Source organism: Cryptotermes secundus, unplaced genomic scaffold (assembly GCF_002891405.2).
Source record: "Cryptotermes secundus unplaced genomic scaffold, Csec_1.0 scaffold239, whole genome shotgun sequence".
Lineage (NCBI taxonomy): Eukaryota > Metazoa > Arthropoda > Insecta > Blattodea > Kalotermitidae > Cryptotermes > Cryptotermes secundus.
In genome coordinates, this window is record NW_019734314.1 from 325705 (window position 1) to 350023 (window position 24319).

At 41.5% G+C, this 24319-nt stretch overlaps 1 protein-coding gene across 1 annotated transcript in view; it reads left to right on the plus strand.

Annotated features, from left to right (window-relative positions):
* The first annotated feature begins 305 nt into the window (after window positions 1-305).
* Window positions 306-24319, plus strand: part of LOC111868525 (transcriptional repressor scratch 2) — a 101085-nt gene continuing 77071 nt past the window's right edge. Inside the window, exon 1 of the mRNA XM_023859233.2 lies at window positions 306-507. Within this exon, the coding sequence (XP_023715001.1) occupies window positions 306-507 (202 nt within the window). The remainder of the gene's footprint in view (window positions 508-24319) is intronic.

Consider the following 24319-nt stretch of genomic DNA (forward strand, 5'->3'; position numbering starts at 1 on the left):
ATTTCTCTGCTAGTGAAGAAAGGTTAGTTAAATATAGTAGAATTTTTGTGTGTACTGAAAATCTTCTAGCAAAGAAAAAATATTATAGAAGAAAGAAATCAAGTGATGATTTTTAGATGTTAGGAACATCATACTATAACGGTAAAAGGTGCTACAATTTAAGAAAAGAATATTTCCCTCAAGTTTGACAAACCCATTCCAGTAAAAGCAAATTATAGCATCGAACAAAACGTTTACCAGTATCAAAGATTATTTCAATTGAGATTTCACTGAAAATTCAAAAGTTGCGTCAAATTACGGTCAGGATGCCGAGGTGCTATATGGTGAAGAAAGCATGCAACAAGTATCAGACTTCAGTAAGGGATTGTTGGAGCGTCGCGGCGGCGACACAGGATGAAGAGCGTGAAGAGGCGCCGGCAGGCCCTGTAAGTCCAACTGAGGGATGCGTGGCGCCACCCAGCCCAGGCGCCTACTATAGACCTCTCACCACCATCACGACACAACACAGTAAGTAACGTAACCCAAACATCTCATCTGCTGTCATTTCGTCAGTTCATGCTACGCGAGCTGTCATCTTAAGAGCGATCCGTTCCGATGTTCTGATTGGTGGCACAGGTGAATAGACATAAGGAGAATATAACGTGTGACATGTCAGACATAATTATAGAATTCATGAGAAGTCGACATATAAATTAAATTGAAAACAATTCCAAATATCACCGAGACAGAATTGCCATAAAAGTGGGGTAACATCTATCAGAAATATGAATTTTACTGGATGTTTTACACTTCTCTTCAAAAATAACATCGAAGAAGAGCTGTAATAGCTAAAAATAAAAAAAAAATTATAAATAATGGTATTATTTAAATAAAAAAAGTAAAGGAATCCTTGTAAGAGGCCGAGGAGGCCCATAGGGTTGTGAGATGTTGAGGTTCCCACATTATCTAGACAATAGGCTCAAAGATTGCGGCAAGGTTATCAGCCCTACGCGCCGGCCGCCCTTTACCCCCAAGAATGTTCCAAGAATATTCCTGGTACTCATTTCTGTTAGAGGCAGGGTAGACTCAGGGTCAACTGTGTGGTGTCCTCAGCAACGTCCGTCATAAAGTATGTTCGTTGCAACGGACGTACTTCGTGAGCTAGTATGGCCCCAGGCTAACATTAACGTAAGCCAGCTGTTTGTTCTCATAAATGTCAGCATTACAGACCCCAAAACCTTACGCCACGAAAGCAGTCAGAATACTACATCTGTTTCAAAGCCATTCTTCGGCGATGTTGTGATAAAGTGCGACCTTACTACGGTCAGTCCGGAGAGCGCACGTAACTCCCTAGATGTTCATTTCTTCGAGAAATTTTCTGTTCTTCTGCAACACAAATATTCATCACTGCTGATGTTAAGCAACACATGTAGCAACACATGTAGAACCGTGTCTGAGAAATCACAAATGTACTGGAATAAAATGGCGCTGAAGAGTCATTACTCAGCTGATATATTGTGTAACTAAGAACATAAAACATAAAAGCATACGAGAAAATTCTAGCGTCTTCCCCTTTTTCTTTTAAATTCGCTTAGTGGGGGGTGGAATCCAACTGGGTCCGCTCGGTACGGCGGCCACTGATTGGCCTATTGTAGCCTGCCCCGGGTGATTATGATGATGGAGAATTTGGTGGAATGAAGATCGGCAGGGGAAACTGAAGTACTTGGAGAAAATCCGCCCCAGCGCCACTTTGTCCACCACAAATCACATTTGACCAGATCAGGGATCGAACCCGTGCCGCCGCGGTGGGAAGCCGGCGACTAACCGCTTGAGCTATGGCGCGGCCTAACATGTTCCCTTTAATAGTAGGCAATTTTTCAAAAGAACTGGGAGGTTCACCGAAAAGTCAGATATGGCATAAAGCATCAGTTTGCTACTGAGCATCTTCAGTTCAGAAGATCTGTTGTGCTGGTATATAAGTTCAGAGAACCAAGCTCGGGCTATCTGCGGCAACACAGCAGCATCTCCAGAGGAAATATTCGCATTTCAGTTAAACCAAAAGTGGAATGTACCGACAAATTTTAGTTAACCTTTGGAATATCAAATTTCACGAAAATCTATTCAGCGGTTCTTATATGTTATCAGCAGACAGACAGAGAGACAAACAGGAAGAAGCTGATAGGTGCATTTTTTTGCAAATTTTCTTTACACTAAAAATATGTCAATCAGTATAGTCCTATATTACTAGTATTTTTGGACATTATCCATCGTCCTGTCTCTTTTCTAAAAACCGTCCTGTTAATTTTTTAAATACGTTTCGGAGACTGGATTCTGTCCCCGTCCTTAGGTAAAATCCAATCAGTTGGGTCCAATAAACAGAGCTAGTTCCTCCCTCCGGAGACACAACGGGGACAGAATCAAGTCTCCGAAACGTCGTGTTTTGAAAAATAAACAGAACGGTTTTTAGAAAATAGACATGACGATAGATAATGTCCAAAAACATAATATTGTACTTGTAGCAATGCACCATCGTCATAAACCTTTAGATCTTAGAGTCTTATATGCCGGTCACGGTAGCCGAGCGGTCTAAGGCCTGTACTGTCTTGGCTTGCTCGGAAGTCGGGATCGTAGGTTCGAATACCTCACAATGCATGGATGTTTGGTGTGTGTGCGTGCGTTTATTCTGTGTTTCTGTTGTCCTGTGTTTAGGTAGAGGCCTAGTGACGAGCTGATCACCCGTCCAAGGAGTCTTACCGTCTGTAAAAATTATCAATGAAACTGAGAAATCAGCCCTATGCTCCAAAGTGGGCGCGAGAGAAAATAAAATATGACTGAAAACCCAAGCCGACGAGAATAAAATATTTAAAGAGGAATGATTACAGTGACTCACTGTTGATGCTTCCTTGCCCTACAGTGGGTGAAGTGTCAGACATTTGTAATATTCCTTAGATATCTGTATTTACGTTCGCCGAATAATTGTTACTGAACATACAAGCATAACAAAAATAAGACTGTACTTGCTTATTAATGCCATGTCCCAACAAAAGCAACTTAGTAATTGAGGCAGACCGATCAATAAGTACCAGCAGCAATTATGGTCAGACCCACTGGCCCCGTGCTGGTCCCAGACTTGATCGTGCCATTATTTAACGGGACGACTGGGGCACACTTCTTACCTGCGTCCTGTAGAACAAAAATATTCTGATTTACGACATGGAGACACTAGGTGTGATGGGGCCCTATAATTCTGTATATTATTATAGATTTTAACTTCGAAAAATCACTCATTTCCGGCAAACTAAGTAACTTAATATATTTTGAATTCATGGAAAATTTTGATAAACTTATTTACTCATTTTCAGCAGCTAAAATATTAATATATTGAAATATTTTGGAAAATTTGAAATATGAACAATAATTATTAATGAAAATATTTTTATTCGTAACAACAAATTAATGAGAAATCTGGCTTAAAAAACAAAACTTCTGCCTCGTATTCGGGAAGTGTCCAGTTCGAAGCTTTTCCAGTATGCTCACTTCTTGATTAAGATGTTTCGTTGTTTTCCTCAGTTTTTTCAAGCAAAATTATCTATAGTTCCTTAATTAGGCCACAACCGCTCCCATCCATATGTTTTCCAATTCATTATTACATCATTCGAAGTTATAGTCTGAATTATTGTTAATGGTCCGGTCTAGAAAACCAAAATCAACGACCGTGGGGATCCGTTGCTCTGATCACGCGACACCCTCTATCCGCTAAAGCTGGCACTAACTTCGTCGACAAGGGGCGGTCGCTCGGTTGGTATAGTTCGCTTGCGGACTAAAGTCACGGAGTTCGTTTTGTTTTTTGTTGTTATTATTGTTAATGGCGTTATATAAATTACAAATAAACTAAATAAATAAGAAATTGATATAATTTGGAATAAGATGTTCCATGCCTCCAGCTGCTCCTGCTTGCTTCCCCTTGTGAAGAAACGCGTTCAGTACCAGAGCACTCTTACTGATTCTTACGGTGTCACAAGTGTAACGGGGGAGGGGGTTATCTTGAATACTTTCGGTATCTTTGCCGATAACGTGCGCACCATTGTCCTGGAGTGTGTAACAGGCCTCACCAGCCAGCACGTGACACCCAATTATCATTAGGTGCTTCACCCGTAGACAAAATTTCGCTTAGGAACAGAATAAAACAATTATTGTTTATAAGTTACTGAAACTATCAAAAGTGTATAACACTTCTCTCTCAATAAGTGTAATTCCTCTGCCACCCTGACAGCTGTAAGAAATGTTTCTTCAGTATTATTATTTTACAACCTCATTATTGAAGAATATCAGGATATAAACGCCTAGAAAACAACTTGAATCGTTTGGTTTGTGTATTTTTTACTATTATTAACATTTTATCTCCATCCTCAGTGTCGAAGAATAAAATAAAGTAGAAACCACAGAACCTGAGCTCTGCGTTCCGCCAGATTTTTGGCTTGTTCTTTGCTTGGTTTATTTTTCGATCCTGAAGATGGAGGCGATATGTTCCCCCGAATCACATCTTGATTTTTAACGGAATACATTGCGTTATATCCCAGAAGACAGAAAATTCTGAACCATATTTATCGCACAGAGATAGTTTTCAAAAACGTAAGATCCTTAATAAATAAGTATATTACAAGAAACAGAATTTAATTTTCTTTTAACTAAAATAAATAACACAAAATTATCAGTAAACTAAATAACTAACAACAGATAGAAGAATCCTATGGTTCAAAACGTCTAATACGTGAGTTCGAAATTGAAAAAGACTATGAACCAGTTTAACCCTTCAAAACGTCCATATTCGTTTAATGTTATAGTCCCATCTCACCGCAAGTCTTAGGTAGTCCGCACACCGACATGCGTCAAGACATGTAACAGTCAAGACACGATGTCTGCGACATGACGTCAGTATCATGACTCAGACCGGTGTGTGGCGGTTTTCATAATTTCATTCGTTTCAACTGTGCTCTTTTCTTTGCGTCACGCCGCAGACATCGTGTCTTGACAGTTACATGTCTTGACGCATACCGGTGCGGAGCATACCTTAAGGTTTACGTCAGTATATTTAGGTCAGGGGTGGGAAAAATTTCCAACACATTGGACCATGCTGATAAACTCCAACTCTTCAGCGAGAAGAAAGTAGACAGCTGAATGTTAGACAGACGAATTTTATATAAATTTCATTCAAAGAGTGGCCAACTTCTCGACAGCGTCTACTTTCGATTTAATATTTTACATTTGTTTAGCATTCTAAAGTACACAAACAAACAAAAAAAGAACTCCGTGGCCTGTAATCCGCAAGCGAACTATACCGACCGAGCCACCGCCGCTTGCTGACAAACTTAGTGCCAACTTTTGTGGACAGAGGGTGTCGCGTGGTCAGCGCAACGGATCCCCACAGCCGTTAATCTCGCTTTTCTAGACCGGATTCTAAAGTTTACAGGCTCATAAATTTATTAAATTTAAAATGGACTATGAAAAATTCATGAAATCCTTTCGTTTGAAAACCTGAAGGGTAGAGATCACTTCGGGGACAACGGCGAGGATGGTGGGGGGGGAGAGTGTTAAAGTCGATTTCTAAAAAAGTATTTTCCGAGGATGTAAAATGGATTCATCTGTTCAGAATTTGGGTCCAGACACGAACACGGTAACGAGGCTTCTAACAGCGGAGAAGCCGACTAGCTGAAAGATTACCAGCTTCTGAAGAAGGAATCTGTCTCTCTGAGTTACTTAATCCTTTCAGACCCAAGACATCAGATAAAGAGAGACATGAAAAAGGAAAGAATTATTACTCCTTCCCGTTCAGCTACACCTTCTTCCTCTTACTCTCATCCGCTTTTCTTAAAATTTCTCCCTTCTCTTACCACTTCCTCTCTTCCTCCTTCACCCTCTTTTGTCTCCTCTCCTGTATTTTTCTTCAATATTCTCGTCTGTTTTTTTTTGCTGTACTTCTCTTCTGTATTAATTTTCTCCTTATCCTGGTTTGCTTCTTTGTTCAACTTCCCCGCCTCCTCCTCCCTCGTTTTGTACCCTCCTTCTTCTCTAATCTCCTCCTTGTTCTTCTCTACTTTCTGATCTTTCTTACTTTCATTCTCCTTCGTCTCCTCTCTGTTCCTATCAGCAAGAAAGTGCGTTCAGGATCTCAACGGGTTGAATCAAGTATGGCGAAGCTGCGCAATTCCGGAATACATACAACTTCCATGACGAGGAACTATGGACAGAGTCACTGTCCAATAAAACACCGGCGTTTGGCAGGTTCCGAAACGTCCGTGATCAGAACTTGTGATTGGACCAGGAGCTTTCGAAGGGTCAGAAATTTTCATACAAAAATTATGTAATTTACAGAAGACCTCGATGGACATAAATTACTTATACAATTAATTTGATGGACACTGTTGATTGTCTAAGCTGTATTTAAAATTATAAGACGTTTCAAGGGCATAATTTGCTTCCGTCTTCATGTGTAAAGCAGGGGAAATGATCCTACTTAGAATATCGATTACAGCGGCGTGTAGATCCAAACATTTGTATTCTGTGATCCGTTAAACATTATTTGTCCCAACTGGACATTTGCTTTCCTGATGATGAAAATCTGGAGCAAATAAGAATTACTTGCTGGGGCCAACAGCTTCAGTCACGTTGCGTTCATTTCAGTCCCTTAGCTCAAAATTGTTATTACACCTGACAGATCGGTTTCCACATGCAGTGTGTGCAATCGCTAGGCAGAACTTCGCTGAAGAGCAGATGCCAAAAAAAAAATTTCACATTTATTAAAAATAAAAATTTTAAAAATAATAAATATAGCTACTGTAGCGTATTTACAGTTTAGTCGATATAGCGACGGCCTGGAAGGCCGGGGTTCAATTCCAGATATGGCAAGATTTTTCTCTCCTCCACAGCGTCCAGACTGCCTCTGAGGACCACCCATCCTCCTATCCGACGGGTACCGGGGGCTTTCTCTATGTGGGTCATGTCGTATCAAAGGAGTGTAGGCGATTAATTATTCCTAGAACTTCGTACGTGGTTCTGAAAACACCACCCCAAAATGAACGTGTATATCCTCTGTTTCACTGTACATTCAAACTTTTTATCAGACATAGCTGATAGTGTTCTACTGTCACGTTTCTTCCGCAACTGTACGTTTCCCACCCTGGTCCGCCCGTAAGCTATGTAGTTCCCGTAACCATCTCATCCAAAAATGCATATTAATTACTGGAACCAGAACATACACACTTGCGCACGCGCGTTCCCGAGAGCACTATGTGACTGTCACAAGGGGACTGGGTTAACAAGTGGCAGTCACCGGGTGGTCGTGGTCGCTACAGGCTGTTTTAGCAATGTGAACCACAAATCGTGTCGTTGAGACGGGGGTACACACAATTTGGAACACCCGGTGAGTCGCAGGATTTGAGGTTCATAAAGCGGTGTTTATGAAAAATACTAGCTTCTGGTATATAACGCCGTGTAGTCCGTTGAAAGTCAACCGAAGTTTCGGAGAAAGAAATCGTCTCTATCCTCGTCTTCGAACAATAAGCCGCGCAAGACATCAGAATTTTGGTATCGAGTATTACATAATCTGATGTGGTTTATTTCTCCCAAGAATATTTCAATTTACCACAGCCACCAAACAAATTCGGTAACTCTCCAAACACTCTGTTCAATGGTCAATGGGAGTTCCTGTGGTAGATATAAATCTTCTTACCCATCTCCGTTTAGTAACGAAATTATTACTTCGTGGAGCTTTGCCTCCAGTCCTCATACGTCTGTGGGAACTGCCCACATTCAAGCAAACGTTACAGTGACAGCTCAGATACCATTGCGAAGTGAGATATTTATGCAGAGGGAAAACTCTTAACAGAGATGGAGCCCATAGGGTTGTGAGACGTCGAGGCTCCCACATTTTCTCTAAACAATCGGCTCACAGATCGGGGTGAGGTTGTTAGGCTTAAGATGACGGTGAGGTTTCCAGTCTTACGCGCCGGACGCCCTATACCCCCAGGAAGATTCCTCTTATTCATTTGTGTTAGAGGCTGAGACGACCCAAGGGCCATAGTGCGGCTGGAAAGACTAGGAAATTTGAAAAAATCCACCTCATCGGGATTCGATCCCGCTACCTTCCTGCTTGTAGCATAGTGCGTCAACCAACCACGCTACAGGTGCCCCAACAATCGCACGGTTTATATTAAATTCATAAAAAATTGCTGAAGTGCAATCGCGGAATAGGCGATGTGATAAGGTGCTGCCTTATTAGGCCTATGGTGCACCATAATTTTCGTGATAAGTTCACTGACAAGGAAGAAAACAGAAATAACTTGATAAACCGTCTCTCACTGGTTCCTCTGCCCAAGGAGCCATCTCTGGCTGTCTGAACTGCGGAGGTTGGAACTTAATTGTGTCTTCATTATTACGTAATTCATGACTACCTTTTTGCGGCGGCGTTTAAATTAGTTGGCGAGGGCGATCTGGCCACAGGATCGCCAGGTAAAGGGCACACGTGCCGTCCACTACCTCTCTCTATGTGGAACGTCTATGAATTCCACCACTAGGCGGCCTTTTCTGCGTCACACCATTCTGCAATGAGATGTGGGGAACTGTCCGATGCAATGGCAGAGACTTTCGAGTGTTTCCACCCTCCATCAACCCTCACTCTTACTTCTACGTTTTAAACCTTACCATTAACCTTTTAATCTCATTATATCCTTCTCCTAAATCCTGCTTCCTCCCACCCCTACCCCCTTCTGACAGCTACCCTAAATAAGCTTAGTTTGTTCTCTCAGACATGGGGATGGGAAGAATGACGTCACACACCTCCATAATTTACATTTCCACCATCCAGGCGGAGAATATCGACCCGTCTTCCGAGCTACACAGTAAAATTGGGGTCATGTTGCATGTACTTCCATTATCTAACCTTCATATTTATATTATTAGACGGGGTACGAGCTGGACGGTCGGGGTTCGATTCCCGGCGTGGGCAAAAAAATTGTCTCTACTCGTCAGTGTGAAGACCGGTTCTGATGCCTACTCATGTCTCCCATCCAATGCGTACCATGGAGAGTTTCCTTGGGGTAGAGCGGCTGAGGCGTGAAGCTGACAACTCAACTCCAACTAAGTGTACTATCGAGGTCAAGAATATGTGGATCTGTACATGTACTTCACAATACGTCTTCGTGGTGTGGTGCTTAATTAATTACGCGCAGGGGCAGTGCATTCATTAAGCACATGTTAAACAGGAGAAAAATCCCAGACAAATATTAGTACACAGACTACCACTTCGTTAATACTAAAGTTATCTCTTCTGTCGAAATTTGCGTTGATAAAACTGAACTGGTTCAGTAAAATAATTCGCCCTGTCTTTACGCCAACGTCACTTGAATCACACTGTTCAGACTATTGTGCCCATATGTGCTGGAAGATTTTCTTTTGTTAGTATACCATGGCTCAGCCTCGTGAGGAAAATTGAGGAGCTATTTCAAGGAAAGAGGGGCTCCGGTCTAGAAAAACCGAAATTAATGGCCGTGGGGATTCGTTGCGCTGACCACGCAACATCCTCTATCCGCTACAGTTGGCACTAACTTCGCCGACAAGCGGCGGTCGCTCGGTCGGTATAGTTCGCTTGCGGACTATAACCATGGAGTGTTTAGTTTTAGTTATTACCATGTAATATTACTTCGGGAGATTGTCATAAAAGGGTTGGATAAAAAGTAGTGGCAACACTGCTGTAACATGAAATATGTGCGTCAGGTGGCACTAGCACCGTCCGTAGCTGACAGCAGAAGTTCAGTTGAAGTAGTGCAGTGAGTGGCTCTGGTTGTGTTTCATTGAGTTGCATTGTGCATCGTCTTGAAGTGCAGGAGCCCAGTTCAAGCACCCTAACAACATGTTTACGAAACAAGAACAACGCTCCTGGATAAAAATTGAAGTTGCACGAGGTCACAGTGCACAAAACTGTTATCAGGGACTGCGAGAAGCATGTGGTGATGCTGCTTTGCCATATCGCACAGTGGCACGATGGGTGAAATTGTTCCGTGAAGGAGGGGATGCCATTCAGGACGACCCCATGTTGACAACCACACAATTCAGTTTCTTTCTTCCTTGCTGGATGTTGATCGCCGATGGGCTGCGCGGGAGTTAGCTGCTGAGGTAGGCGTATGTCACAAATCCGTGCTCCACATTCTGCACGATATTCTTGGATACCGCAAAATTGCAGCGCGTTGGGTACCACATACATTGTCCCCGAGGTGCAACAATGGCAACGTTATGCAATTGCACAGGACTTGTTGGACCGGTACCAGAGGGAAGGTGACGACTTCCTTGGAAGGATCGTCACTCTGGACGAAACTTGGGCTCGCTCATACGAACCGCACTTGAAGCGACACTCAAATGAATGGAAGCATCCTGGCTCGCCTTGTCCAAAGAAAGTGCGCCCTACACCGAGTAATGTGGAGGCGATGTTCATTGTGGCATATGACACTGATGGAGTGATACTGCACCACACTGTACCTCAACGACAGACAGTAAACGCTGCCTACTACTGCAGTTTCCTGTGTAATCATCTTCGTCAAGCACTCAGGAGAAAGCGATGACACTTGTTGGCAACGAACCCCATCATCCTTCATGACAATGCAAGGGCTCATACTGCTGACGCTGTCAAGGATCTCCTTCTCTGCTGGCGATGGGAGATACTGCAACATCCGCCATACTCGCCCTATACGAGTCCGTGTGATTATGATCTCTTTGCCAAAATGAAAGAATCACTGTGAGGGCACGTTACAACACAAGAGAGGAGATTATTCATGCTGTAGGGCAGTCACTGCTGGACATCAAGAGAAGTGGATGCCCTGATGGCGTACGACGCCTTCCACAAATTTGGCAGACGGTGGTACACATGGGGGGCGATTATATTGAAGGAATGTAAGTGTGTTTACCTCAGGTAATAAAGTCATTTCAGAACTATAGAGGTGTTGCCACTACTTTTTATCCGACCTATGTATATTTGTAAGACTTCAGGTACTCGCGGCGGTGATTATGAAAAGTGCTTCTATTCTGGATATAATACCTTGCAGTCCGCAGAAAGTCAACAAACGTTTCGGAGGAACATGTCGCCTACATCTTCAGGACAGAATAATCCGAGCAAGATACATATTATTACGAGACATCGGGTGACTTCCAACGGACTACATGGTGTTTTATCACAGAAGATAGTATATTTCATTCATAATCTTGTGACAAAGTGGACGAGACCCGCGGTCAACAGTTTGCTAACTCTGGCTGGCGCGTTTACACAACTCATGTCTTCCTGTTGCATACAGCGTAACTAGCGCAGTGCTGCAGTAGCCGGCGTAATGTGGGTTTCCGCCTCAATTCTTTGCAGGAAACATGAAGCCATTCCACCGTGTGCATCGCCAGCATTTACACAGATTCTAAATCGATGGTGTATAACACTCAGGATTTACCGGGTTTTTGGAATTTGTCCATCGTCTGAGTTTCTAAAGGACACAAAATAACGTTTCGGAAACTGGATCTGTTTCCTTCATCAGGTCAGTGTTGGGAGACACCTACTCTTTTGGCTCCCTTAGTAAGAGCATATTGAGGACAGCTCTTTCTAACGGATTCAACTGCGTAGGCGTCTCTCACTACTCACCTGATGAAGGAAACAAATCCAGTTTTCAAAACTGTGTCATTTAGAATACCGGACGATGGACAACAATCGACAAAGATATGACGTATGGACTTGATTCGAGAAAAATGGGATTGATTTCAATTACTTTAATGTTTCGATCTATCTTGTTTAATGCTTCTAGAAGACAGATTTGACATGTTCCTACAGGAGAGAGCGGAAGTGACGTGAGATCTAGTGACCTGGGTGACCATTCTAAGATCTATGAGATTAGTTTATACAAAGTCCTGCGGAGCGCGAGTTTTGTCCCACCCTGTAATTCAGGCAGTGAATACTGTTTGATATTATACTGTTATATATTTTCTCTATGTTTTGCATATAGGATAAACGCATCGAAAAATAAAATCCATTAGAGACACCAAACCAGCAGAGAGGTCGCCTTTGTAACCATATTCCAGTTTATAAGTTCATTATACTGGTTGGATGTGATTGGTCAGTAATCTGTTATAAAGCATTTAAAGTACCAGTATGTACTTCATTTTCAAATAAAATGAAGATGGCGTGACTGTCTGGCCTCCTTGCAAGCTACATAAGGCCAGAGTTACTTAGCGTGGGATGGGTTCGGCTAAATAACTCGCTTGTTTCTATGGAAATGTACGAAACAAATTTCAAGCAACCGTTATTACATGATACAATGAAAATTACAGTCATTAATTTTAATCCCTATGGCCCTGAAATTAATTCAATTATTATAAGTCTGGCAATTTATTATTGGATACGGACGTATTTTGTATAAACACAAGAAACAGTGTTCCTATTCCCCGTGCGGAGCACAATGGTTTATAGGAACTACACAGAATGAGGTTATGTTACGCGTTTTCCCTTAACAATCTGTGACTGGGTTGAAAAGAGAGCAAGACCATATATGATTTATTTCCTCCCTTGCCGATGCTTAGATTCATAATGTTAGCCTCAATTCATATCCATTTGTAAAAACGTAAGAAAATATGTTTTAATTGTAAGATTTGAGATTTTTACGGCGGTGACTATGAAGCAAGTAGTCTCCTAGGATGTGGCGCCGTGTAAATATTGTGTTAACTGACGTTTCGGAGGAACGTATCGCCTCCATCTTCAGGGTAGAAGAAGAAAGAATAAATCCGCAAGCGATGAACCAACGTGAGTAGGTGCAAATAGACTAATTCACACCTGCTCATGTTGATTCTTCAGTTCGTCTTGGCGCCAAACCCCTCGAGCCTCACGACCGTAACCCTTGCGGCCATAGTCCTTATGTAACTTCCTCTCTGACGAGAGGATGAATTTGTCTCTTATGAATAGGATTCATTTCGCCTGAAAATCCAATCAAAAGTTTCATATTTTATAAGATCCCTCTTAATACGTATTATACTCCTGTCTATTTTTGGGTCTCCCAACTCATCCCTTATTCTAGCCAGGCTTATAGAATGAAAATTTGATTTGATTTTATGGCTTCTATGCGTGGTACATAACCGACTAATTTTTTCATAAAATATTGCGATAACATCATTCTCTCACTGAAATTTAAAATTTAGTAGGTAGTTTGAACTAGTTATAGTGAGCGATTCATCATAAATTGTAATTGTTTTATGTTACGTAATAAAGCCAACAAACCCTAACCACACAAGTTTTATAGAGATTTTATGGATCACGTAATTCATAAACCTCCAGTAATATTCCACTCCCTTTGGTGTCATGGAAACGTAATAAACTGTCCATTTTTTTGACAAAAAATTAAATAATAAACTGCAGCGAATCAATCATATATTTTTCATGTTTCTTTAGGCAGTCACGAAAATGCACTTATAAAGTTTCAAGCTTGTGATTGTTTGAGAACGGCCTCTAATAATTCAACGAGTATACACATTATTATTATACATTATACATGTATTATAACAAGTATATTATTCTGCGTCACATTTCCTCTTTTTACTATTAAGCACTTCAATACAGATCACTCACTACGAATGTTTCGACTGCAGAATGTACACACCGAAATCTCTTTAGATCGAGGGCGGGACCTAACTAACTTCATGCAGCTACTCAAGAACTTCCCAGCATTTTACGGAACCCGAAGGTTCATTACCGTGTTCACAAGAGCCCTTCACTGGTCCCTACCCTGAGCCAGATCATTCCAGTCTGTAACACCCCAACCTACTTCTATAAAATCCAATTTAATATTAACCATCCATCTATGTCTTGTTCTTCCTAATGGTCTCTTTATTTCTGGCTTTCGTAAGAGTAACCTATATGCATTCATTTTCTTCCACATTCGTGCTACATGCCCTGCCAATCGTATCCTCATTGACTTGATCATTCTAATTATACTTAGTGAAGAGCACAAGTTATGAAGCTCCTGCCATTTCACACCTCTTATATCCAAATATTCTCCTCGATACCCTGTTCTCAAACACCCTCAGTCTTTGTTCCTCCCTTAATGCCAGAGACCAAGTTTCACACCCATACAGGACCACAGGCAAAGTTACAGTTTTGTATATTCTAATTTTTATGTTTTTGGACAGCAGACGAGAAGACAAAAGGTTCTGGACTGAATGGTAGCAAGCATTACCCGAGTTCAATCGCCTATTTATTTCCTCATGGATCAGGTTTCGATCTGTTATCGTTGTTCCCAAATATCTGAACTGTGCCACATTTTCAAAACATTTGTTAGCTATTTTTATGTCATGATTTTGTAGTGTATTCTGGTGACGAGACAGTTATGAAAACAAAAAATGAGCGAGGCCATTTCATACAACGTACGTAGTAAGGGAGAACAAATAGCTAAAGCTAATACAGGGAAATATATACGTCATCACAGCTATTAACAACTGGTGACCGGGCTCCTCACGGCTATGACGCCGTGAAGTTTGGAGATAACTCGACATTTCAGGAGAAACATATCACTTCCAACTTCAGGGTCGAAGAGAAAGCCAAGCAAGATACCAACAGAAATAGAGTGAAAGCCCTCAGCAAGGTTACTTCGCTTACTTTCCGTCCTGAACATGGCGGTGATATATGCATCCGAAAGGTCACGTTATCTTCACGACTAATTCCTTCTTATAGGTGGACACCAAATATGTTATTATAGGCCAACAAAATGGTGTGCACTTATAGCAGTAGTGCCACTAGTAATTCAGTGCACTTATGTATTTTCGTGCCAATTCAGCAGCCCAAAGGCTAATTATAAAGCAAGCACGAACCAAGAGAGGGAACAAACATAGGCATNATGTCAGATCGAAAGTTGATTTCCTAGGCAACGGGTATGAACAGAGCACGTTCCCGTAACAACCGGTTACCATGGGATTATTATACGTGACTTCCGTGGAAACATTCGACTATGCATATAGTTTACCGTGGAACTGGAAGTGTTTCCATGGTAACGCGTGCTTAAGCAGACAGTTACCGCAGAAATACAAAACTCTTCGAGGCGGTGTCTGCTATCATGGCCGCCTAACAGTTATAACCAGAGTTCAGAATTGAAGTCAAGAGTGCACCCGTGTGGAGGCGGGGTCGAATACCTCCACCGTGACCCTGTGAGTCGTAGGAGGCGATTAAGGGAAGTCTGAAATCTAAGACAGTAAAATACGATCGCGAGTCTCAAGGGACTCGGACCCGAAAACGACTGCGGCTGGCAAGGGCCAGCAGCAATACAAAATACAGACCCGTCCTCTCGTCAAAGAGGGCGCCCTATGAAAATAAGACTGTAACGGTCAAACAGTAATGAATATCTGGTCATGAGCCCCAAATGGGGCTCGACACCAAGACTGACTTACTGACTGACTGACTGACTGACTGACCGTCAGTCGTAATATGACTTTGCCTTTCAGTCAAGAGTGAGAAGTGAAAGTGGAGAGAACACAGAAAGTGTTATAATTGAGTTCAGTTGTGATATTGACGTCAAATAAATCCATTCATCCAATCTAGAATCCAAAATTATTAGTCACGCAAACCAGAACACCTAGCAATATTTTAAGAGCTAATCTCAATCACTGGACCTCTTTCTAAGGGGCCCAACTGAGTAGGTGTCTTCCTTTCTCACCTGAAGACGGAAACATATCCAGTTTCCGAAACTTCGTGTCCTCAATTACCTAGATTTTCGGACGATGGAAAAAGTCCAAAAACCCAGTAATTCCGTATGTATCCTCGTATATTCATATATCTTTCGCAGTCATCGAATTATCAGCAAAAACAGATGAATAACTATCACTAATCATTAATGTATTTAGTTACGAGCATAAATTCCTTCCCTAATATGACGCATGCGCGTAAACTAGCGCAGCGCCAATCACAACTGCACGAAGTTCTTAAGTGGGCGGCTTTTGCTGTGCTCACAAGGCAGCGCCCTGTAGGATGCAGTCAGATGTGTTTCAACACAGTATGCCGCATTTCACACCACAGGCAACATTACGCCTGAGGCAACACTTTTAAATACCGTGGCTAAATCCGTTTTAAAACGCTTTTCTCTATAAACGGAATATATACAAGTATTCTCACAGCAATTTTATTTCATTGCAGAAACTGTCACACACGTCCATCTGTTTTGTGCGGAATCAAAACCTTTCGGTATAGTGAAGTATCTTTTATCTGTAGAGGCCGCAATTTGATTCCCGGGCACAATATGCGTAAGGCTTTTAAGCTTATAATGAGTGCCCCAGGAGGAAATGTCATTATTCTGGGAGGTCATAGTATCGTCCATTCGAAGCAAAATTGTATACATACAGGTGTCCTATTTCAAACTGTTTCCGAAATAGAGCTATTTCACTGTGCAGTACACTGTACACTGTACAGACATGCAACACGCCATGTCCTTACACGAGTTGCAAAGTGCATTGATGTTGACGGTGGAATTTTCGAAAATGTATTATACTAGGTAAATTGTACCAAATTTGTTACTTGAACAATAAATATCGGTATTAGAAACAGTACGTAATATCTCTTTCTTATCAACAATTTCGAACTGTAGAATGAAAGAGCTCTATCCCGGAAAAAGTTCGGAGTAGGACATGTGTACATCGTCCGATATCCTAAAGAACACAACGTTACGTAAACGGAATTTGTCTCCGTTCTAGGGCTAAAGGATGGAGGCGCCTATTATGTTCTGTCCGTTTGAAAGAGCTAGCCTCCCCAATCACTTCGTAACCTATATCGGGTTCGTCGGGTAGGGTAAATTGTTGCTGGTACTCGCCAGCACAGCCATTCTTGATTCAGAAGCCCGTGAGACAAATGACCACATTTTAATGCCTCGCATTCCAGTCGTGATAACATTTATCTGTCGGTCAGTCGGCCGAAAAAATTGGTGGTGGTCCTCGCCAGCAAAGTCCCGCTGAACTCGTGGTTATGTTTTGCTGCTTCACAACTCTAGGATTAATGCAACTATCTGGGAGTAATGTAACATCTTACTATATCCACATATGCATCTGAAATCAGGTTTCGTCAGAAAAAAAGTAAGAAAATTTACAATAAAATTGTGGGAACATACACAAAACATGAAACAAAGATAGAAAATGAAGTGGAAAACAATTCCATGAAACCAAACCAACGGCTACGTTCAGAACACCGATGCTGAAGAAGAACAGAAGGTTTCTATCTTTTACAACGTTGTGTTCTTTAGAACACCGGACGATGCACAAAGTTCAGAAAGTGAATAGTGACGAGAGCTAATGGCCATCGTCAGACCACTTAACAGTCGATCAACACATTGACTAATCAGAGAAAAATATTCAAATGCTGCAATATTTCAGTTAATCGTATGTGGAGAAAATGTATTTTGTAAATTACAGATTCTTTACAGAAACAATGACGAACTGAATACAGGACTAGCATTTAATCTCGTTTAAATTAGTTTAATTATGATAAAGACAACATAAACATTGTAAAGCTATCCCTGTAACAGGCCATGGAGGCCCATACGGTTGTGAGACGTCTAGGCTCTCACATTTTCTAGACAGTCGGCTCATAGATGGCCGTAAGTTTGTCAGCATTACAACCAGGAAGATTCCTGTTTCTCATTTATGTTAAGGGCTGAATTGAACCCAGTGTGTGTGGCTAGAAGGATTAGGTAAATTGAAAAAATACACCTCATCGGAACTCGAGACCGCGACCTTACGGCTTATAGCATAGTGCCCCAATCCATAGAACATGAATAACATCAACTATGAAAACGTAAAAAAAATCATTATGAAGAGCTTCACAATTTGAATTCTTTACTCAATAATATTCGAGACTCAATGTCGTGGGGAGGGGGGNGACTCAGCTCCCTGTAGCTAATTAATTGTACATCTAAAGTTTTACTTATTTCCGGAAATAGTATAATTAAAAGTATATCTTATATAGTATGCTTTTCATTGAAGCAAAATGGAAGTATTCCTAATTTATTCTCTCCCGATGGTATCTGAAGCGTGGCTGTAAAGGAGGGAACAGAATATCCAGTCGCGTGTGCAATTCTCCGTTCCGCTCTGAAGACAGAGTATTCTCATGTACCAAACCGTACTTCATTAACTGAAATAGACCGAAGACCGAGCCACTAAAACAAAAGCACTATATTTGATGACGTCACAATCCTACCCAGAGTGCTGTGCATGTTTGTTCACATCAGCTATAACGTCTCATACTATTACTTTACTTAAGCATTCCAAGAGCAAATATGTATCTAAGAGAACAGAGGAATATGAAAGTCGGACCTACGAATGAATTCACAGCACAAGGAATTATTACTTCCCCAGACGAATTTTTTCTAAAGCTGAACTCAATTTTCATGTTAGCTGCTATTTGCACTCTTAGGGAGGCCGCATACCAACAGTATCAAGACATGAGACAAAAGAAGCAGTCTTGCTTCATTCGTGATTCGTCAGTATCATGACTCAGACCGGTGTGCGGAGGTTTTCATAATCTCATTCGTTTCAACTGTGTTCCTTTCTTGGCGTCATGTCGCAGGCATCATGTCTTGACTGTTACATGTCTTGACGCATAGGTAGGCCGCACACCGGCATGCGTGCTCTATCCTGAGCCAGATCAAATCAATCCATACCATCCCATTCTATCTCTCTAAGATACGTTATAATATTGTTCACCCACCTACGTCCTGATCTTCCCACTGGTCTCCTACCATCCGTCTTTCCCACCAATATCCTACATGCATTCTTCCTCTCCCCCTTTCGTGCTACATGCCTCTGCCATTTCACCCTTCTTGATTTGATCATTCTAATTTTATTTATTACATTAATAAAAATATAATCCATATGATATTTTCTTGTGGCCAGTAGGTGAAGAAACAAACACGCAGAATGGAGATTTGAAAAACAAAAAACATATCTCACACAAACGAGGTATATGACGAACAGAAATATTGTCATTTGTAGAGGCCAACTTTCACCTTCCGAAAAGGCATGTGCACCCCAGTGAAAATAAATCACATCAACATACAACCAAAAGAACAAGTCAAATACCTAGGATTAACCTTTGACAACAAACTAAACCGGAGACAACACATATTCAAGAAGAAAAGAGATGGACCAAAAAACCAAAGAACTCAACTGGCTCATAGGAAGAAAATCCCGCATCTCCATCGAAAACAAGTTACTAATCTACAAAACAGACATCAAGCCTATATGGACATATGGCACAGAACTCTGGGGCTGCGCCAGCAAATCCAACATCGCCATTATACAGCGTGCCCCGTCCAAAATACTCCGATCCATCACGAACGCGCCATGGTATGTATCCAACCACACCCTACATACAGATCTAAAAACTGCAACCCACTTCTTCAACTACTACTTCAACCTCATCAAAAGAATTTGGGCACCAGATCTAAGGAACTGAGGAGAACATCATTGGATGTTTATTCCGCTCACGCCAGAAGAGTGTACAATAAATAGTTATTATATTGTACACCAATCAGCACATTGACTTACAGATTGTACAGTCTGATTGTCACTAAAGGATAAGAAAAAACATTTGTAGAGGCGACTTATAAGACGGGGTTTGGTATGGATAATCTGATTTATTGCGCATTATATACACTACAAGCAATACAGCACTATAGCTATTCTACAGACTTTGCAGTTCACCGTTACACACGCACTAGGATTTTCAGTCTTCACTAGTCGTATCCTGGCAACGGATTTATCACAGTCTCACTGTAACTTCAAATCTCACATGTAGTATTTTTTTTATAGAATAATTTCTTTCTTGTCATTATTCTGCAATTGCCAATTCTGAAGACTCGACTGAGTTCAATTCCTCTGCTCCCAAGTTCGTATCCTGGCAGTCTTGCGTCTTCACTTCTCATTACTCTGCTTCTACTCTTCACTTTCGACTGCTGTTCTATACTTGGTCGCGTCTTCTGTGTCCTTTTACAGCCCCTAGGCACGGACCACACAAGAAACAGCCTCTATTTTTAAGGAGGCGTGTTTAGTGTTCCGTTTTCTAGCAATGGGTATACACGTCACAGTTAATTTCAGCTTGGAAAAGCAGAGAAAAGAATTAAAACTCTTAGTCGTGTCCATATTTTGAGTCTATTCTCTTCGAATAAATATTCACATCAGATTTTCGTTTGCCTTATGTAGAACAATAGCAGTTTCCTAAAATAAATTCAAGCTATAACCATGTGCTTCATGTACGCGAATCGGTAAGGAAGATTGAGTGGTTATCTTCCTTGTCTTCAGACTGTGCAGTCAGCCAGCATCTTCAACCAGATGGTCACATTTTCCAATTTAGATAAAAAATAAGGAGGTATTCAGCAAGAATGTTATATCCATCCTATACAGTTTAGTAATGCCTATGAAATTCTGATGTAGTGCAATTTATATAACTTGATGTCGAAGTTCCAGGAGGAACATGAAGGTCGTCAGAAGAAACAACCTCTTTAAAAAAATTGTTATGGTAAAATTGGTAAATATAAGTTATGATAAACGGGCTATATATATTCAGGATAACGTAGAGGTTTTGGATATATATTTATATGTATTAGTGTTATACAATATTGGTGTTTCAGTTTCATATGAAATCGAAAATATCTTACGGCATTTGCAATGCTGGAAACTTGGAATTCGGTGAACTCAAAATAAAATCCGAAGTGATATTAGAATATCGCGCAGTTGCTTGAGGACAGGATCAATATCTTCCCAGGCACACCGTTACATCACGCATAGCTTGAGTGGTATCCAGGTATCTGGTTCGTATCTCGGAATGTAATGGTAGTTCTGAGGAACTATTGTTTGTGTGTTTCTCAGTTCCTTGAGGAGAATGTTACGATAGGAGATCACAGACTAAAGAACTACTATTTTTTTACTTTTTCCGTAATCAATTATCCTAGAAACTAGAAAACACAATGTTTCGGAAATTGGATTTGTTTCCGTGTTCAGGTGAGTGAGGGGACCTACTCAGTTGAGTCCTTTAGAAAGAGCTAAACTCAATCACTGGACAACCGCAGTCAGATTAACACAGCTATTTAAACGCCTGAGACCCGGTTAATTCAGGGGGAGATAACAGGAAAATATGCAATAAAAATTGTGATAAAGTACACACATGCGTGGAACTAGGATAGAAGAGAGATAAATAAATTATGCTTGAAACCTAGCCAACAAAACCAAGTGCATGAGCACTGGTGAAGATTTTGCTTATTTTCTGTGGCGATTCGATATACTTCCGGAATCTTTCATCCTCACAGTTTGTTTCAGCTCTCCAAGACTGGGAAAATTATACTTCATTAAGTAAAAGAAGCAAAGATGTCCCTGTGTTTAATTAAGCATCGCTTCACGAAGATGTATTGGGAGTGGAGTTATAGCTCCACCATTCTTGACCTCGGCACTAGATGAAGGCGAGTGGTAAGCTTCACACCCCAGTCGCTTTCCTCCCAGGGAACCAATATCCCGTACCAATTGGATAGGAGATTGGGTGAGCCCCACAGCCGGTCTGGACGCCATGGAGGAGAGAAAAATCTTCTCCGTGCCGGGAATCGAACTCCGGCCGTCCACCCTGCAGCCAGTCGCTATACCGACTGAGCTATCTCGCCCCTTTACCTCATAACGTAGCATAAAAATTACCAGAGGCGTTCTTTGAAGTTTAATAGCTTATCTTAAAATGTGTATGAAATGTAAATTAGTGAAAGTCTGTCGCATCGACTTTCAACAAACTCTGTGGAAGGCTTTACAGGATTCTGAGAAAAGTGCGTTTATTCTCTTATGCAAACCAGGTTTCATTATGGATCAATATGGATGAAAATTGGACTTTACACCAACAATAATATCTCCCATATAGAATTTGAAGAAAATGTAACAGTTTAGGTTCTAAAGTTATGTCACAGACAGGCGGATAAGAATAATATTCCTATTAGGAGCTCTTTATGACGTTATAAAGAAATCTAAAACTGTGCAGAGTAAACAGCGCCCTTAAGAGCAGCCTCTAAAATGCAAGATGTGCTTAAATCTAACGAATTCGTATGGTCCTCTCCCTACTGTGGCATATCTAGAATCTTTCTTTTAGAGCCTTCGGTACATGAGCACTGGAATTGAGGTCTCGCAAGGGGGAATCCCTGAAGGTAGGGGTCATATTGTAAGGGGCTGGCAAAACAGCAACTAAAAATATAGAGGGATAAAAACAAAATATATCAAAATCCTTTAAAGCGAAGAGGTTATTCTATGGTTTAATTTGCGCGAGCGATCTTGAGAGTACATCATCTTGTCGTGCTTGTAGCCTGTGGGTGTGTTATGTGTCACTCTTTTATAAACGTTACTTCCGCAGCACATTTCTAACTGATAAAGCCATAACAAAAATCTGTTAAGCAAGTGGAGCCAGAATAGAGTAGTTGGTATAGCGACTGGTTAAGGGTTGCGTGAGGTCGGAGTTCAAGTCCCGGTAGGGTCAAGAATTTGTTTTATCCACGGCGTCCAGACCGGCCCTTGGGCCCACACAGCCTCCTATCCAGAGGGTGCTGTGGGGCTACTTCCTCGGAGGTAAAGAGGTCGGGACATGAAGCTGACAACTGACCTCCAACTAGTGTCGAGTTCAAGAAAATATGGATCTATATATACACTCTCCCATACGCCTTCTTGGCGTAGCGCATAATAAGTTAAGTACAGGGGCAACTTCACCTTATACAATTTCAAGTTACTGCTTCATTGTGTTGATTTCTCTAGTTCATTGTTCTATAACTTGATTAAATTAGTTCCAATTAATGCCGTTTGATTTCGTTAAAAATTGTTGAATGTATGAGAGGTTGGCTTTCTCGGCCCTTGCACCGCGACCTACAGTGGTCTTCATTCATTCATCCATCAGTAATCTGTCAAGACGACAGGTCCACAGTCTCTTCCAAAACAGTTCCCCATTTGATGCGATCTAGAGCTTTCTCCTTCAAATGAAAATATCCTCTTCTGTCCCCAAGGTCATCCAGCATCTTCTTATGTCTTCTTCCTCGTCTTCTGGTCACTTCTATCCGCCCCTCTATTACAGTGGTCTATTGTGCCTTTAAAATTTGTTACAACTTCATGTATATACTTACTGAATAGAGAGCCACCGCTTATTGCTTGGAAGTCAGGATATAGAGGGAAATATTTTGGGATGAATGTCACAAAAATTAGTACTGTATCGCCCACAGTCCAGTACAGAGCAGACGACTAAATATAAATGCTGTGAATTACTTCGTACATATGTGCGATTTGGCGCGTATAATTCGTAGGCAAAATGTATTACGCATGTCAAGAAATAGGCCATTATTCAATAAGTTATAAACTCCGTGGCCTTTAGTCCGCAAGCGAACTATACCGACCGACAGCCGCTTGTCGGCGAAGTTAGTGTCAATTTTAGGCCGCCCCATAGCTCAAGCGGTTAGTCGCTGGCTTCCCACCGCGGCGGCCCGGGTTCGATCCCGGGGTCTGGTCAAGTGGGATTTGTGGTGGACAAAGTGGCGTTGGGGCGGGTTCCCTCCGAGTATTTCGGTTGGACCTGCCAAACTTCATTCCACCAAATCCTTCATCATCATAATCACCAGGGACAGGTACAACAGGCCAATCAGTGGCCGCCGTGCCGAGTGGACCCAGCTGGACTCCAGCCCTCACTAAGTGAATTTTAGTGTCAATTTTAGCGGACAGAGGATGTCACGTGGTCACCGCAACGAATCCCCACGGCCATTAATCTCGGTTTTCTAAACCGGAGCTGCTACTTTTTCATTCAAGTAGTTCCTCATTTACGCTCACGAGGCTGAGTGGACCCCGTTCCAGACCCACTACTTCTTAGAGAATCTGGTAGCGCTGGGAATCGAATCGGGGACCTCTGGATCTGCAGCCAGGAATTCTGAGCATTAGACCACAAGGGCGGTCCAATAAATTACAACCGAAATTTTTAATTTAAAGTTAATAAAACATGAATCTAATATATACAATAAAAGATCAATTATTTAAGTAGCAAGCGCTTTCTGTTCTCAAAGTAGAAAAACAAACATGAGAAAGAACTAAGAGAAAAACACAATGTCACTTTCTGAACGTCAAAGCCTTGTTTGTCAACCAATAACTCGCCCTTACATAATGATGCTATATATTTTTCTTTTTTACTTCTTATTTCATTTGAACACAAAAGTACGTGATACGTATCTTGTCATGAGGTACGAGTTTCATGCATTTTGGTTGGTGGGCTGAGTCATGCAATGCTACATGTGTAAACCCC